General features: G+C 35.4%; 1 protein-coding gene across 4 annotated transcripts in view; it reads left to right on the top strand.

The window, feature by feature from the left end:
• The first annotated feature begins 7,735 nt into the window (after nt 1-7,735).
• The window catches only part of LOC136029896 (ceramide synthase 6-like), a 131,570-nt gene continuing 123,017 nt past the window's right edge, over nt 7,736-16,288 (top strand). The window contains exon 1 of one of the 4 annotated variants that reach the window (XM_065708386.1): nt 7,736-7,844. Coding sequence is in view for 1 of the 4 variants with exons in the window: in XM_065708382.1 (XP_065564454.1) it covers nt 7,912-7,937 (26 nt within the window). In the remaining 3 variants the exon portion in view is untranslated. Of the gene's footprint in view, nt 7,845-7,896; nt 7,938-16,288 lie in introns of those variants that run through there. The other 3 variants (XM_065708387.1, XM_065708385.1, XM_065708382.1) reach the window with 3 other exon arrangements.

Here is a 16,288-nt window from a genome sequence, read left to right as displayed (position 1 = left end):
TCAATTTTGCATAAAATTTTAATATACTTGAAAAATTAGCGATGAATTTTGGTGAAAAGTCCTTGTTAATATTAGTACTGAAGAATTTCGGTCGGATGAAAAGGAGTATTATTGTTTGTATGGATGGAAATTCTGTGAGACTTTTGATCTTCTATGTAACTGAAGCTAAAGTTTTTTTTGTTGTTTTAAAAAGTAGAGTTGCGACAAAGTTAAAATTTAGTGTGAAGAGCGGGGAATTGCGGAGTGGACAACCCCTTTCATATACGGAATGACTTCTCTTCGTTTAAGTTTCAATGTCGCTCCTTACTTGCAACTAAAAAAACTTGTTTTTTTATTTAATTACAACATAAGTGTGACCTACTCCCGGCAGAGAGCATAGCGCGAATGGCACGGGAGTTATAAATGGAAACAGTAACTTTCTTCAAAATAAGAATAAAATATAATAATAATTGTAATAGCCAGTTTAAACTCAGAATCAAATAACAACTCTAAAAAAAGAAAAGAAATAGACAACTTTAGTACTGACAAGAGGGACAAACCCGTCAAAATCATATAAAAAAACTTTAATATTCGCTTATCAAAAACTCTTTAAATGTCTTCTTATACTACTCGAAGACAATCCCTTGACATTATTTTTATATTTATTATAATTTATTATTAAACTATACCTCAAAGAAAATCGCGATCGCTCACATCTGACAAGAGGCCGTTGAATAAGTGAATTTTGTCGAGTAGAGTAGCGGTAAGTAGATTCCAAGGAAAACAGGTCGAAATTATGAAGGAGAGATGGAAGTAGATTTTTGTCATATTTAACTGCAAACAACACTGTAGTACATGGTATAAGGAGTGAAATAGGTAAAATATTTTGGTACTTATAGCGCTCTTTGTTGAATATGAGTCTGGAATAGATGATGGTGCAGGAAAGTAACTCATAAGGGTTCACATGTCTTACTTTGGTGAACTTGAAGTGGATGAAGATGGGTTTTAAATGGATTCGCGTAAACTAATAGCCAAAGTTGCAAGTAGTAGATACAAGTAGTCACAGTTGCAAGTAGTCGAATCCGGAAAACCTTAAAATGTGATTCGGGACAAAGTATGCAAGTTGACGGTCCAAGATGAGTCTGGAATAGATGATGGTGCAGGAAAGTAACTCATAAGGGTTCACATGTCTTACTTTGGTGAACTTGAAGTGGATGAAGATGGGTTTTAAATGGATTCGCGTAAACTATGGCGGAGTAGTTTGTATATGAATGGATAAGAGAAAGATATATCCGACGCATTGGATGGTATGGTAGGAGATGACAAAGGTGTTGCATCATCTCAACATTTCTGCTCAGCTTGACACGAAGCTTGTCAACATGGGTCTTAAATGACAAATTTGAATCTAACATAATTCCTAAGTATCGTATCGTTTCAACTCTCTCCATTTTCAAGTCATATTTTCGATCAAGATTTCACTTAGATCTGAAAATTTTTTCTGGGTTCTAGAATATACGATAAACTTCGTCTTATCCCAGTGAACACTGAGATGATAAGAGTTAAACCAACCCATGAGTCGTGTTATCATATCTGATAAACTTAGTCTTAGAGAGGTTTTATTATGAGGCTTTACGCTACACGCTGTATAGTCAGCAAAGAGTACAGCCAATTCAGATTCCTCTAATGCATGAGCAAGGTCATTTCTATAAATTAATAATAGTAGTGGGCATAGGATAGAACCTTGATGGACACCTACATTATTTGACTGTAGTACTTTGGATGACGTAACATTGTCCCCATCTACATGCTGCTTTCTGTCTTTTAAGTATGATGTTATCAAGGTATTTTCAGGACCTCTTATTCCATATCGATCTAACTTAATCTTCAGAATAAAATGAAATATCGTATCAAATGCCTTATATGTGTTAGCAAATATTGAAGTCACTGTTTCTCCATTATCCAGTGCGTCGTGAATAATCTGAGAGTTGACCAAAATGGCGTGTTTGGTGGAGTGACCTTTTCGAAAGCCGAATTGCGACGGAGTGAAGAATCCGGTGCTCATTAAAAACTTAACAAATCTGTTATAAATGCATCTCTCTAGTAATTTTGAAATGCTGAAAGAATAGATTTTGGTTTGTAATTTGACGGGTTTGCTGGATCTCCTCCTTTGTGAAGCACGATGATTTGAGCTGTTTTGAGGCACTGAGGAAATCTTCCCTCTTTGAAACTGAGGCTAATTATGTGTGCTAGGACTTAAGCTATTGTAAGGACTATTTGTTTAAGTAGTTTAATCGTGGATCCATCTGCTCCTGACGAGGTAACTTTCTTCAGTAGTCGGGTGATGTTTATAATTTATTGTGGACATACGGGTAAAAGAAACAAAAATTTATCACTGACAGGAAGTAGAAAAGTTAGAAAGTCTGTGTTACACTGATTACTATTAATAGATGTGATGTTAGGCGTCTGTTCACCAATTTAGGCAAAGTGGGTATTGAGGAGTTCTACTACATCTTGTTTATTATTGGCACTACTAGTCTCGTCCGTGAATTTCATTTCCTGTGGCGAAGTTCTCACATAGGATTTGCAAGGTGTTGGTTAAATAATGACCATGTTTTCTTCGGTGATTTTTTAGCCTCCAAAAATATTTTCGTATAGTGTAACCGCATAGCTTTCATCAGGATTCTCGTAAGTATATTTTTGTACTTTGTGGAACTTATATGCTTTACTTGGTCTCTCTTTATAGGAACGGTAAAGCCTATCTTTCCGCTTTATAGATTACACTAGACCTTTGGTTATCCACAGTTTTCTTGGGCAGCTTCTACTCCTACTTGATCGGAGAGTAAATGCTTCATTTAAAGCAGATTTAAATTTTTAAATAAATAATTCGGTAGATGAATCAACGCCATTGGATTCAGGGCAGTCACTGAAATCGTATTTACTCAGTACTTTTGTATAATGTACTTTTGTAGGAATCTATCTTATCCGAACCTAAACAATGAATCATTCCCCTTCATAATAGCTCATACACAATGGCAGACTACCAAGCGTAGCCTAATTTCATTACAAAATAAAGCGAATCATCTTGGTTAAAACCAGTATTGCCACCATTTGACATTACTTGTTTTGCAACTGAGAAGCCTGAAATACAGTTATTGATACTTTCAAATCAATTAGCTGCTCAGAATTTTAAATTGATTGCAAATACGTCCTCTTTGGGGTAAAGTCGTAGCTTAGTGCCCTAAACCACTTGAATTGTCACCCAACTACCATGCTATTTTGGCGTCTGGCCCCCCTGGAAAATTTTCTGCTGGCAACCTTGATATTATCTTTAACTATTTGATGATGAGAAATAAAATCACGCCAAAATTAGTTTAAATTTTTTTTTGTGTTATCAACTTTTAAATACAAATTCAACCCGTTTAAGCATGTCAGTTTTTTTAACATGCCCACTTTTTAAAGCTGCTTTACTCACATTTTAAAGATTAATTAAAAGAAAAGTTTAGAAAAAGAAAAATTAATTAAAAAATGGATTAATAATGAAACAGTAAGTTTGAGACCAATGTTTTAAGCTTTTTTATACCCAAAAACTACTTGGGTATATTTTGGTCATTTTCAAGAGCTCAAAAACTTGCAATTGAAGCACTTATTGTTTGCAAAGAACATAAAAAAGGCATCTAGGGGTATGTTCACTTTATTTGTAAATCAAAAATATTTACAACAAAAAATGTACCAATTATTAGTATAGCTGCATGATTTTCCCCTGGGTATGTAGGCTAAGTGGAAGGTCACTTATACCTGATCCTATCCCTACTGTTTTTACTTGGTTGAAAAAAATCTAAAGAAAGTTCCCATTGAAAAGGAAAGAGACCAAAAGTAAGATTGAATTTGTCATAGCTTGGAGGTTTGCCCCTTCAGTCTGTTTAAAGAAAACAAATTCATAATTGAAGCTTTGTTCATTTCAATCTTAGGGATGATCTACAGTTGTTACACTTCATTAAATGGTTGTAAAGGGATACTTTTAGTTATTTGTCTTTGTTTTCTACATGATTTTTTTTTATCTTTAAATTGATATACATTTCTTACAAATTAATTAGTCATACCACAGTTCCATTTGCAAGTTTTGACCTACTTTGTAACACTGGTCTCAAAATTGCATATAAATTTATTGAAGCTAGGAAACAAAGAACTCCTCTCTGTTTAAAAGAAAATGGATGGACATAAGTAGGTTTTATTACACTAAAGTCCTAGGGCCATGGCAATTAAAACAAAACAACAAAGATTAGCTTTAGAATGCTTGACATTACATAAGTATAAAATTCATGAAGAAAAACTATTCACAAAATTTTACTTTTGTGCTCAGTTGCCAACCTGAGCAATTGCCCTAAATTTTTAAACCTTGCACAACATTCACCAGCCACCTCTTATGACCTACACTCTTGTCTGTACATCAAAATTCATTGAAAAGGAAGGACCACCTTACTGGCATTTCTTCCTTTGTACTTATATTTAATGGGTTTAAAATAAAGCTTCTATGGCTAAGTCAGAAGCCCAGTAAAGGACCAGGTGGTCCTTTAGCCAGGAAGTGCAATGGGAAGTTAGGGGCCAGTCATCCTATGCTTTTGCATGCCCTTCCTGCTTACTGACCCAAGATTTATCTAGGTAACCTGTTAAGTTTGGGCCAGTTCTGGCTGAACTTACAGAGTCACATCACTGACCTTTGTCCCAAACCAAATAAAATGCTAATGCCAGGAATTAAACCTGTGCACTTTGGATAAAGGATTCTCAACCTAGAGTGCCAGATACTTAGGAAGGAACACAAATGTCACCAGAGAACAAAAATTATTTGGAAAAAGAAAATATTGAAAAAAAAAATAACTCAAGTCATAGTTACTCCCATTTTTCACTGCTGTCCCACAAACAATATGTATTTTATTAAGACAAATAAATTTTAAGACAGGTATCAACAAAACTCCATCAGGGATTGTGTTTACTTAAGATACAATCAGCAATATAAATGCTTAGTTTTGTGATATTCAAGTCTTGAAATAATAAAAGAACAGAAATTATATGTTCTATTTGTTTTCCACCACCCCATTTGAGAAAAATCATTTGTGACAACAATATACCCATGGTTGGCTCCATGGGATCTCTCCAAAATGCTTTAAACAGAAGGAATTTTGAAAACAATTATACCTATCAGCAAGAAGAATATTAACATAACTCTCTAAACTTGGCACTTTTTAAGACAATTTTTAGCAAAGCAAATGCATAACTTTAATGGTGTCCTATGTCATCTAAAAAAAAACCATTAAAATATGTCAGATGTATTTTGATATAAGATGCCTCAAAGACTTTTAGTTGAATCTATGAAATGAAGGGCCAGGTATTCCTTTACATTTTATACAACATGTAAAAAGAAAAACAGTTCAAATTTTTTTTACAAAAGAAGAAGCTTGATGTTAAAAAAAAAATAAATGTATTTTTAACAGAAAGCAACTGACATCAATGAAATCAAATAAAACAAAAATTCATGAAGAATAAATAATATATACCATATATGCCTATTTAACCTATAATGAGGGGCATAAAAGATTATTTCTAAAATTAGAAAAAAACCAGTGTTATGGCTTAAAGTTCTGCTCAATCAACAGGAATTGTCTTTTCAGATCTAAGGCCAGGGAAAAAGAAACTGATAACCAAAAAATAAGGCACCCAAAAATTTCAGGACCCTCTAGAGGGAAAAGAAGTAGAAGTAGGTACTTCAAAATAACTTCCTGGGACATACTTTAGCCTGTAGACACACCTCCGAAAGTTTCATTTTCCTAGCCTAACCTCTTTAAAAGATAGCCAAAAGTAGCTAAAGTGAAATTTTACACATACTTTACAATAAAAATTCATTTTAAATAGCAATCTCAACAAATATAGACTATATAAAAGGCTTTAGGTATTGGCCTCATCATTCTAAAATTGTTTCAACTAAAAACTATAGGATGGTTTAGAAACTAGGCCTGTTTGATATAGTAATATTTGACTAACTTACCAATGTGATAGCTGCCTTCCTAAGAAACAACCTTTTTAATAACCAGAAAACTTTTCTTCTGACTCTTTATGAAGCTTAGCCTATGTAAGACAGGCCTAGAACACCAAAAACCTTTTAGATCCTAAGGAATATGCATAAGATTACTTACAGGTCACTGAAAAGTTAACATTATTTCCATTATTTACAGTTTCCTTGTCTTTTCTCTAGACTTAACGATTTGACATGTTTATCCATTTAAAAAAATATGTAACACTGACATCAATTATCCTCAATAATCTTTTTTTTGGGGGGTTAGAAAAGGCCCCTTTTTGTGTCAACCAGCTGGTTTAACCAATGACAGTTTTGGTTTAACCAGCTTGTATGTTTCACGCAAAAATGGAAAAAAATACACATGGTTGAGCTAAAACAAAACTGCTTTGCAAAAACACTCTTTACTTGTCAGATTGGGCAAAAATTTTTAAACATTAAACATTTGTAAAGTGTTAAGAGTGTCATTCTATTATAATTAAATGATTTAGCACTGGCTTAATTTCCTCCAGATTTGACATATTTCACATTAATTTGAGGTAAGAGTGGATTGAAAAATGATCTAACATAGGCCTACTCTCTGATGTATTTGAAGAGATAGGAAGGGGCTAAATTAGTGGAATCATTGATTGAATTGTTTAGGTAATATCTTGGAAAATGTTGTATTCATACTGTAAAATTAAAATCATCTATAAAAAGTCCTAAATGATAAGACTTTGGCTTTGTTGAGCTACCCTAAACAGAGGCTAAAATTCAGAGGGGAAAAACAGAGGGAAAAAATTGCTATGTAGGGTAATTGGAAGGTCACTTGTATATGTTGCTGTCCCTTTTGGTTTTAGTTGGATAGAAAAAAAATCAAAGAAAGTCCCCTTTGAAAAGATAGGAGCCTCAAAGTCAGATTGTATTTGTCAAAGTTTGGAGGTTTGTCCCTTCTGTCTGTTTAAACAAAACAGATTCTTAATTGAAGCTTTGTTCATTTCTATCTTAAGGGTGCTTAATAATTATGATATAAGGTACTTTTCTTTGTTCATTTGTCTTCTTTGTTTTCTAAAAGACTTTTTTTAATCTAGATGTTTCACAAATTGCTTATTTTTACCAGAGGTTCATTTGACCTACTTTGGAATCCTGCCAACAAAGCCAAAGGTCTATGTAGAAGACATTGACCTTGTGTTTGTTTAAAGAAAGTGGATAAACATTAGTAAGTTGTGTTGCACTAAAGCTCTAAATGGGTACCTGGAGAAATCTGGGGAAGGTAAACAGGAAGGGTGTGTGAAAGCACAGGTTGGCTGGCCCCCAATCCCCCATTGCACTTCCTGGCTGAAGGGCCAAGAAACGGAGATCAGCACCGCCGGTACGGACTGTAAAGTCTAAATGCCGCATCCTTTAGGCCTACCTTTTTTTTTTACCACTAAAGCCCTAGGACCATGACAATTCAAAACAAAAAGAAAATTCACTTTAGAATATTCAACATTGTCTAACATAACAGAAACAAAGAACAAAAATTTACTTCTGTGCTCTCTTGTCAACATGAGAAGTTGTCCAAAATTTTAAAATCTTGCAAAACATTCATCTGTCATCACATTCACTTCCACTTCCAGGGTTGCGAAGTGCAAGCCCACGGTCAAGTAATCCTGAGTGTTCGAGGGGATAATCCGAGTAACCTCTGACGTCATCATAAAACGCTTGGATTAGTCAGATAAGTAATCGGATAAGTAAAAGAATACGAAGATTGATGATTCATTAGTCTCTTGTTCTAGAAGAAGAACAAGGAAAGACTTGGGTCTCCTCTCAAACAAGAGTCAGGATAAGCCTATTGCTTAAGTTTTACCTAACATAGTTTCATTTTTATTTAAAAAGCATCTTATATGTTTTCCAGACGACTTTCATGGCTGTAAATTTGCAAGTTAAAACACTTCGCACAAAATCTGCTCCCTGACTAAGCACTAGCCTATAGACCTAGATAAGGTTAAGATACCCAGCAGCTGGTCAGACAGCTAGGCTAATCACCATCTCATCGTAAAAACTCAATTATACCACATAATAATGGTAAAAATCTAGTTTAAGGGCTTTTTGCAGTCATGCAGAGTTAATCACCATCTTATCATAAAAACTCTAGGCCTATTATGGCACATTGTAACAGTAAAATTCTAGATTAGGGGCTTTTTGCAGTCATGCAAGGTTACCTAGTTGAGCTTGGTGAATAAAACTTATGAATGCATTCAATCTCTAGGCTATTAAAGTCTGCATTATGGACAAAATAATGAGTTGTGTTCACTACCAAATGGTTTCCAGTATGAGTTATAGTAATGGTAGTTTTGCAATAGCCCACTTACTGAGTGGACAGAACTGGCAGTTTGTGCTCTTTCCCTCCCCTGAGGCTGTTTGTTTGATGAAGTAGGATTCATCTTTATTGGATGCATTCTTTATTGGATAATGGTTTCTTGGAGTCAAAGTTGCAAACCTTGTTGCACATGTGGCTTTGCCTGTACCTTGTTTAAAGTCATCATACTGTAAATAAGCATACCCTTTAGTGGGCTTTTTAGAAAATTTTGAAAAATTCTTGTTAATTGACTTCTTGCTATCTTAAAAAGGGTTTAGGTTAGGAAAATGAAACTTTCAAACATCAGTATTGCCTTGTCAGTTACATAAAGAAACTTAAAGCTAAGCCAGGGTAGCAATTAAGCTTCGAATATTGGTAAGTTGAATTACTGACTGAAAGCAAAAAAAGATGCATAAAAACATGATAGGTACAATTTTCCCACTCACCTCCTATAGGCTATCTCTGTCTCCATTGATGTCTGATATAAGACTAACTGACCAGCTAGCTTTTTTATGGTTGAAGCAAAAAACAAAAAATCCCAGATAACCCTCAGAATAAGAAAATGATTGATCCAATTTTACAAGGGTGAATTTCGCCCTCTGTTAGTATTCTAGTATTAAGAAAACAATTCTTACTGCATAATATTCAGAATAAATATACCACCTTATCTCGCTGGCAAATGCGATTTAAGGTAATTTAAGGTAATGTATTTTGAATGTAGCTCTGCTATATCCCTCCTGTAACTTGCAAAACTGTAGCTGTAATTTAATATGTCCCATGTTGCCTATTCTCTGAATTTATTTTTCTGGTGTTAACCCATGTACCCATAATTTTAATAAAGCATGATAAAACAAGAGCCAAAAAACAAAAGAGATGGATGGCAGAATGCATTGGAAATATATAATTTTTATATATATATTTTTGCACATTAAGGGGGGCTAGGGATAAAATATAGTGGGACTGCATGCAAAACATCTTATCTAGAATTATTCTGCATATTATGAAGTAAGAATTATTTTCCTAACATGTTTAATTTTCATGTGTATTTGCATATTAAAGGGGGGGGGGATAAAGTATAGCAAGATTGCATGTAAAATGTGTTAGCTGCAATTATTCTGCATATTATGAAGTAAGAATTGTTTTCTTATCATGTCTCTTTCTCAATAGACTCTAATGTAGACCTATACCATAAATTTATAGTCTGCTTATTCACATAATTTAGTAAGAAAGTGAACATATCATTTGATGCCTTTTATTGCTTTTTATATGCCTTTTATAACAAAGTTAATAATCAATTCTTATGCAAATTCCATTTTGCATTCTGAAATAGGGTGAAAAGACCCCATATCAACCAAATCTCTAAAAATATGTTTCTTATAGAAACTGTCAAGTGAGAATAAATTGCAAAATTTGTAGCTGTTTCCAGAATGGTGGTTATTATTTCCATTACTTTTAACAGTCAATTCTTATGCAAATTCCATTTTGCATTCTGAAATAGGATGAAAATACCCCATATCAGCCAAAACTCTAAAAATATGTTTCTTATAGAAACTACTGTCCTGGCTTCTTTTAGAGCCATCCTGGCTGAGTGGATTGGTGCTCTGGTTTCAGGATCCTTTGTCTGAGAGGGCGAGGGTTTGAATCCTAGTGCACCCAATTATTTAGTTTGGAATGGGGTCATGTTTGTGAAAGCACAGGATGGTTGGCCCCCATCCCCCATTGCACTTCCTGGCTGAAGGGCCAATAAACAGAAATCAGCACTGCTGGTAGGGACTGTAAAGTCTATTGCTGTATTCTTTACCTTTTTTTACCTTTACCTTACCTTTTATCTTATTTTTCAATGGTAAAATGTTATTTTGAAGGAATTTTAAAAAGACCCTGAGACAACTCAGAAAAGGTATCACAGGAAAACAAAGTACACCCTTAGAATTTCCATTGACAAAAACCCTAAACAGGAAACATACAACCCCCACCTTCAACAATGTGGGAAGTCACCCTTTTGCATGAATAGCTCTGATCTGATCTGTATTTATTTATTGCTTGTTCTGCTTTTTTATTTGTTGCTAACAGGGCACTGAAGCATTGTAGAGTGTAATTTAAGGCCTTATTTAAAAGCTAGTTTTTCTATCTGATAAAGTTTTTACTGATTTTTAACTTTACATCAAACAGTTTGTTGTAACAAACTGTAAGTAAGGAGCAATGCAGCTCAATAGTAACCAAAACTCTCAACATGGAATTTTGATATCAATAGATATAAAAAAAATTCGCTAATTATGTTGATTCCTAATATACAAGATTCATTACGCTTTAGTGTTATGCATCAAAAGCTACAAGCTTGAGAAAATTTGCATGATTTTCAAAAAAGGGGGTAAACACCCCATATAGGTCAAGGAATCTTAATGAAAATCAAACCATCAGATTCAGTATATCCAAGAACCCTGTTGTAGAAGTTTTAAGCTTCCATCTGCAAAAATGCAGATTTTTATATTTTTTGCCAGAAGAAAGAACATGGATGCATGTTTATTTATTTTATGTATTTTTTTAGTGCCCCATGGAAGTTCTAATGCCCTTTTGAAACGACCAAAAAGATTGGAGGGCAACTGGCCCACCTCCCACCCACCTTTTTCCTAAAAGTCATCCAATCTAAATTATAAGATAGCCATTTTGTTCAGGATAACATAAACCCCCCACAGCCCCTGGGAAAAGGTTTGTAAGTCAGGAAATTTGCCCATTGTTATGTGTAGCTTTACTTATTGGGAAGTATACAGACATTTTCCATGGAAGGGGAGAATTTACTGCTGGGGGTTTTCTACAGGAATAATTTTCCATGGGGAGGGAAGTTCCCATGGGTGAATTTTCCTAGGGAAATTTTACACTGGGGAATTTGCCAAGATTCCTATAAAAAAATTTTTTTGTTTGTCTTGCTTTCTTTTTGCCGACTCAATTTTACTTGTGACAATATTAAGGCGAATTGTCCAAGAGAAATATTTACCAGGTTGGAATTGTCCAGACTCTAGAGTATCTTTCTGTGGGCAGGGGGACTTCCCATGGGAGAAATCCTCCATGGGGGAATTTTCTATGGGAGCACCTTTCTACTAGGGAGTGGGGGGTATTTGCGAGAAGAATTTTTCACAGGGGGATTTTTTGCATGATTTTAAAAACGATCAGAAAATAAAGTCTTTTTCAACTAAAAGTGGGCTAAGAAACATTCTCAGCCAGAATTGTCTGCAAGAAATTTTCCAGGGGTAATTTTTATCTAAATTTGAATTTTCTGGGGGAATTTTCCTGGTGGGGGGTATTTTATGGAGGAAGAACTTTACATGCAGGGATTTTCTGCGGGGGCACCTTTCTACTAGGGAGTGGGGGGTATTTGTGAGAAGAATTTTTCACATGGGAGATTTTTTGCATGATTTTAAAAACGATCAGAAATTAAAGTATTTTTCAACTAAAAGTGGGCTAAAAAAATTCTCAGCCAGAATTGTCTGCAAGAAATTTTCTGGGGTAATTTTCATCTAGAATTGAATTGTCTGGGGGATTTTCCTGGTGGGGGGTATTTTATGGAGGAAGAACTTTATATGCAGGGATTTTCTGTGAGGGGAAGGAATTTTCCACGGAGGGGTGGAGCCAGGTTTCCTAGCATTGTGTACAGCCCTCTCACACGCATAATAAATAATCTTGGTTTTATATGAGGAGATTTTCACATTGGGAGGGAAGTTTTTGGAGGTAAACTTTCCAATGGAAATTTTACATGAGGTGGAATTGCCGAAATTAATATGCAAATTTTGTTTTAATTGTTCATGTATGGTGAGCCAAATTTGAACCTGCATTAGCTGAAAAAGGTTCAGAAAAAAAAATTGACTGAAAATAAGGAGCAACATTAAAACTTAAAAGAACGGGAATTATTCCATATATGAAAGAGACTGTTTCCTCCTCAACGCCCTACTCTTTACTCTTAAGTTTTTCATTACTTTAAAAAGCAAAGTTGTGACAATGAGGCAATGTTGTAGTTGAGAAGGAGACAGCTCCTTTCATATACAGAATAATTTTTGTTCGTTTTAAGTTTTAATGCTGCTCCTTACTTTTGGTTAAAGAAACTTTTTTTTTTATTGTATTCTAAAAACAGTAGCATAGACGAGGTAATAAGTCATCCTTTACGGTTCCATTAAGGGCTCAAAGTGGAATTTGCCCAATAAACAATTACAGAATTTGGAAAGAGTATGAAAAAAATCATGTAGTAATTTATTCAATTTCTACCTAGCTAAATTATATAAATAGCCTAGCATATTTATAAATTTACCCTTTGATGGCCATTTACAATTTTTGTGTTGTAAAAGTAAAATTTTGCATAGTAGATCATCTGATCAAACAAGGTGCACAAAAAATGTTTTGAGCCTCATATCTTTGCTCTTACTTATTAGCAGGGATGGATTTAAAGTATTGATGCTCCTAGGCCGAGGCTTTTTTGATGCTCAGTATTCATATCATAGGAGAGAGGGTCAATTTTCCTTAAGAAAAAAATTGTTATGATGACAGTTTTTATTTTATTACCAAATAATATCACTTATAATATTAATAATTTGAGAATCAAATATTTTTACATTGGGGTATTAAAGAAGCGAACAAGGTATTGGAAGTTAGTTTAATCCATTGAAAGATAGCAACACATAAATACATGTATACATTATGCATTATTTTGTAAGTAGGACTATTTATCTTCAAGGCCAATTGATTTAGCCTTTCTCCTTGCTTTTTTTCATGCAAAGGTGTCTATGATGTCATTGTATGATGTCTCTTGAGTCAGCCTTCTCTCAATACTGACCAGGGATATTAATGTCAATCTGTTACAGCTGATTGAAGATCTTGTGTAGTTCTTCACCTGACGAAGGGTGGAGAAGAATCTTTCTCCTCTGCACTTTGGGACAGATGCACTAACAACAATTCTTAAGATAATATCAGTGTTAGGATAGATGTCAACTGTATCAAAATTATGCAAAACTTTGCTAACATCAGTTAGTCATGCTTGTTTTTCTTTATCAGTATTTTGCACCTAAAAGGGTTTGAAATGCAATATTCATCTACAATCATAGGCTCAAGATCGTCGGGATAAAAGCTCAATAGCTCAATAGCATGTTTCGTGATTTCTGAGGCTTCCAGTCCTTTAATATGAAGCTGAGTATTTTTTTTTGGCTTCTTGTGAGTTTGGCATATTATGTATCTAATGTAAAATAGAAAGTGTTCATGTGAACGTTTTCAGATTCTGTAAATGTAACACTGCTGCTATGTCCCCCATATTCACCAAACTTTGTAGATAACTTCCTTTTGTGCTGTACGTCTGTTACATAATCCCGCTTCCATTTTGTCTAGCCCTTTCTGGCCCTCCTAGCCCTTTCTAGCCCTCCGAAATTATTTCTCACTTCTTGAAGAAAATCATAAAGAGAGTTATAATATGATGATCCACCCTAATTTGGTGGTTTCATACTGCAGTTTTATGTCCAGATTATTGAACTTTTCCAGTATAGTACCCTATAATATCGCCGTGAAAGTAGTCTCAAGGGAACCCAGCTTTTCTTTAAATGCACTGGCTTTAAATTGTGGTTCAAGGTCTCCAAGCTCTGCTATTAGCATTTTCACTTAAGCTTTCAAAATGCCTGCTCTTTTTTCATTAACAACTCGACAGGCATCATGATGAGTAGACAATCAAGTCTTGGATAGATTTTGCAACTGTAATGTCCCCTTCTTTTTAGAATTGCCCTATTAAATTTAGAGAATGTGTTGAACATGGTACATACTCTGCCAGAGGGTCAACTTGCTTAATACGAGCCTGAACGCCGGCATACACGCCAGACATATTTGAAGCGTTGTTGTATGATTGGTCTCTGCAATGAAAAATGTCTGAATTAAATTTCTTAAATAGTCCCATGGCTGTATTGACAATTTCTTTAGCTTTATGTCCAATATTAGACACAAAGCAAACAAACTTGTCAATCGGCATTTCATCATTGGCTTCGTTTTTGTGGCTCTTGGTATCTACCAAGTGATAAATAGCAATCGCAAATTCTGTTGGTCAGTCTGTCTGTCTGTCCTGGTTTTGCTAGTTTAGGCACTTTCAGGTAAGCTAGGAAGATGGAATTTTTCTGGTGTATCAGGAACCAGACCAGATTAAATTAAAAATTGTTGTTTCCCCGATTCGATCATTTGGGGGGGGGGGGGGGGCTAAATTGGAAAAGTTAGAAAAAATGAGGTATTTTTAACTGACAAATGGGTGATTGGATCTTAATGGAATTTGATTTTTGGAAAGATATCGTGTCTCAGAGCTCTTATTTGAAATCCCGACCGGATCTGGTGACGTTGGGGGGAGTTGGGGGGGGACTTCAAATCTTGGAAACCCTTAGAGTGGAGGGATCGGGGTGAAACTTTGTGGAAAAAATAAGCACAAGTCCTAGATACGTGATTAACATAACTGGAACGGATCCGATCTCTTTGGGGGAGTGGGAGGGGGGAGGGTTACTTCTGAAAAATAAGAAAAAATGAGGTATTTTTAACTTATGAAGGATTGATTGGATCTTAATGAAATTTGGTGTGTGGAAGGATATCGTGTCTCAGAGCTCTTATTTTAAATATGGACCGGATCCAGTGACATTTGGGGGAGTTGGGGGGAGGCTAAAATCTTGGAAAAGGCTTAGAGTGGAGGGATCGGGATGAAACTTGGTGGGAGAAATAATCACAAATCCTAGATACGTGATTGACATAACCAGAACGGATCCGCTCTCTTTGGGAGAGTGGGAGGGGGGAGGGTTAATTTTGAAAAATTAGAAAAAATGAGGTATTTTTAACTTACGAAGGAGTAATTGGATCTTAATGAAATTTGATGTTTGGAAGAATATCGTGCCTCAGAACTCTTATTTTAAATCCTGACCGGATCTGGTGACATTGGGGGAAGTTAGGGGGGCCTAAAATCATGGGAAATGCTTAGAGTGGAGGGATCGGGAGGAAACTTGGTGGGAAAAATAAGCACAAGTCCTAGATACATGATTGACATAACCGGAACGAATCCGCTCTCTTTGGTGGAGTTGGGAGGGGGAGGGCTAATTCTGAAAAATTAGAAAAAAGAGGTATTTTTAACTTACGAAGGAGTGATCGGATACTAATGAAATTCCATATTTTGAAGGACCTCGTAACTCAGTTTCCTTATTTTAAATCCCGACTGGATCCAGTGTCATGGGGGGGGGGGGCGAAAATCTTGGAGAACGCTTAGAGTGGAGAGATAAGGATAAAATTTGATGGGAAGAATAAGTACAAGTTATAGATAGGTGATTGACATAATTGGAACTGATCCGTTCTCTTTGGGGAGCTGGGGATTGTTAATTTGGTAAAATTAGAAAAATTGAGGTATTTTTAACTTAAGAAAGGTGACCGGATCTTAATGAAATTTGATATTTAGAAGGAATTCATGTCTCAGAGCTCTTATTTCAAATCCTGACCAGATCTGTTGACAGTGGGGGGACCTGGAGGGGGAAACCGGAAATCTTGGAAAACGCTTATAGTGGAGAGATCGGGATGAAACTTGGTGGGTAGAATAAGCAAATGTCGTAGATACGTGATTGACATAACTGGACTGGATCCGCTCTCTTTGGGGGAGTTAGGGGGTGGGGTTCAGTGCTTTAACGAATTTGGTGCTTCTGGACGTGCTAGGACGATGAAAATTGGTAGGCGTGTTAGGGAGCTGCACAAATGACTTGATAGAGTCGTTTTTCCTGACTCGACCATCTCGGCGGCTGAAGGGAGGGGAAAAATTAGAAAAGTTGAGGTATTTTTAACTTACGAATGGGTGATCAGACCTTAATGAATTTTGATATTTAGAATGACCTCGTGACTCAGAGCTCTTATTTTAAATCCCGACCGGCATTATGCCTCTGATTTTC

The sequence above is a fragment of the Artemia franciscana genome, chromosome 8, assembly GCF_032884065.1.
Source record: "Artemia franciscana chromosome 8, ASM3288406v1, whole genome shotgun sequence".
Classification (NCBI taxonomy): domain Eukaryota; kingdom Metazoa; phylum Arthropoda; class Branchiopoda; order Anostraca; family Artemiidae; genus Artemia; species Artemia franciscana.
This window is presented reverse-complemented; position numbering and strand designations above follow the sequence as displayed.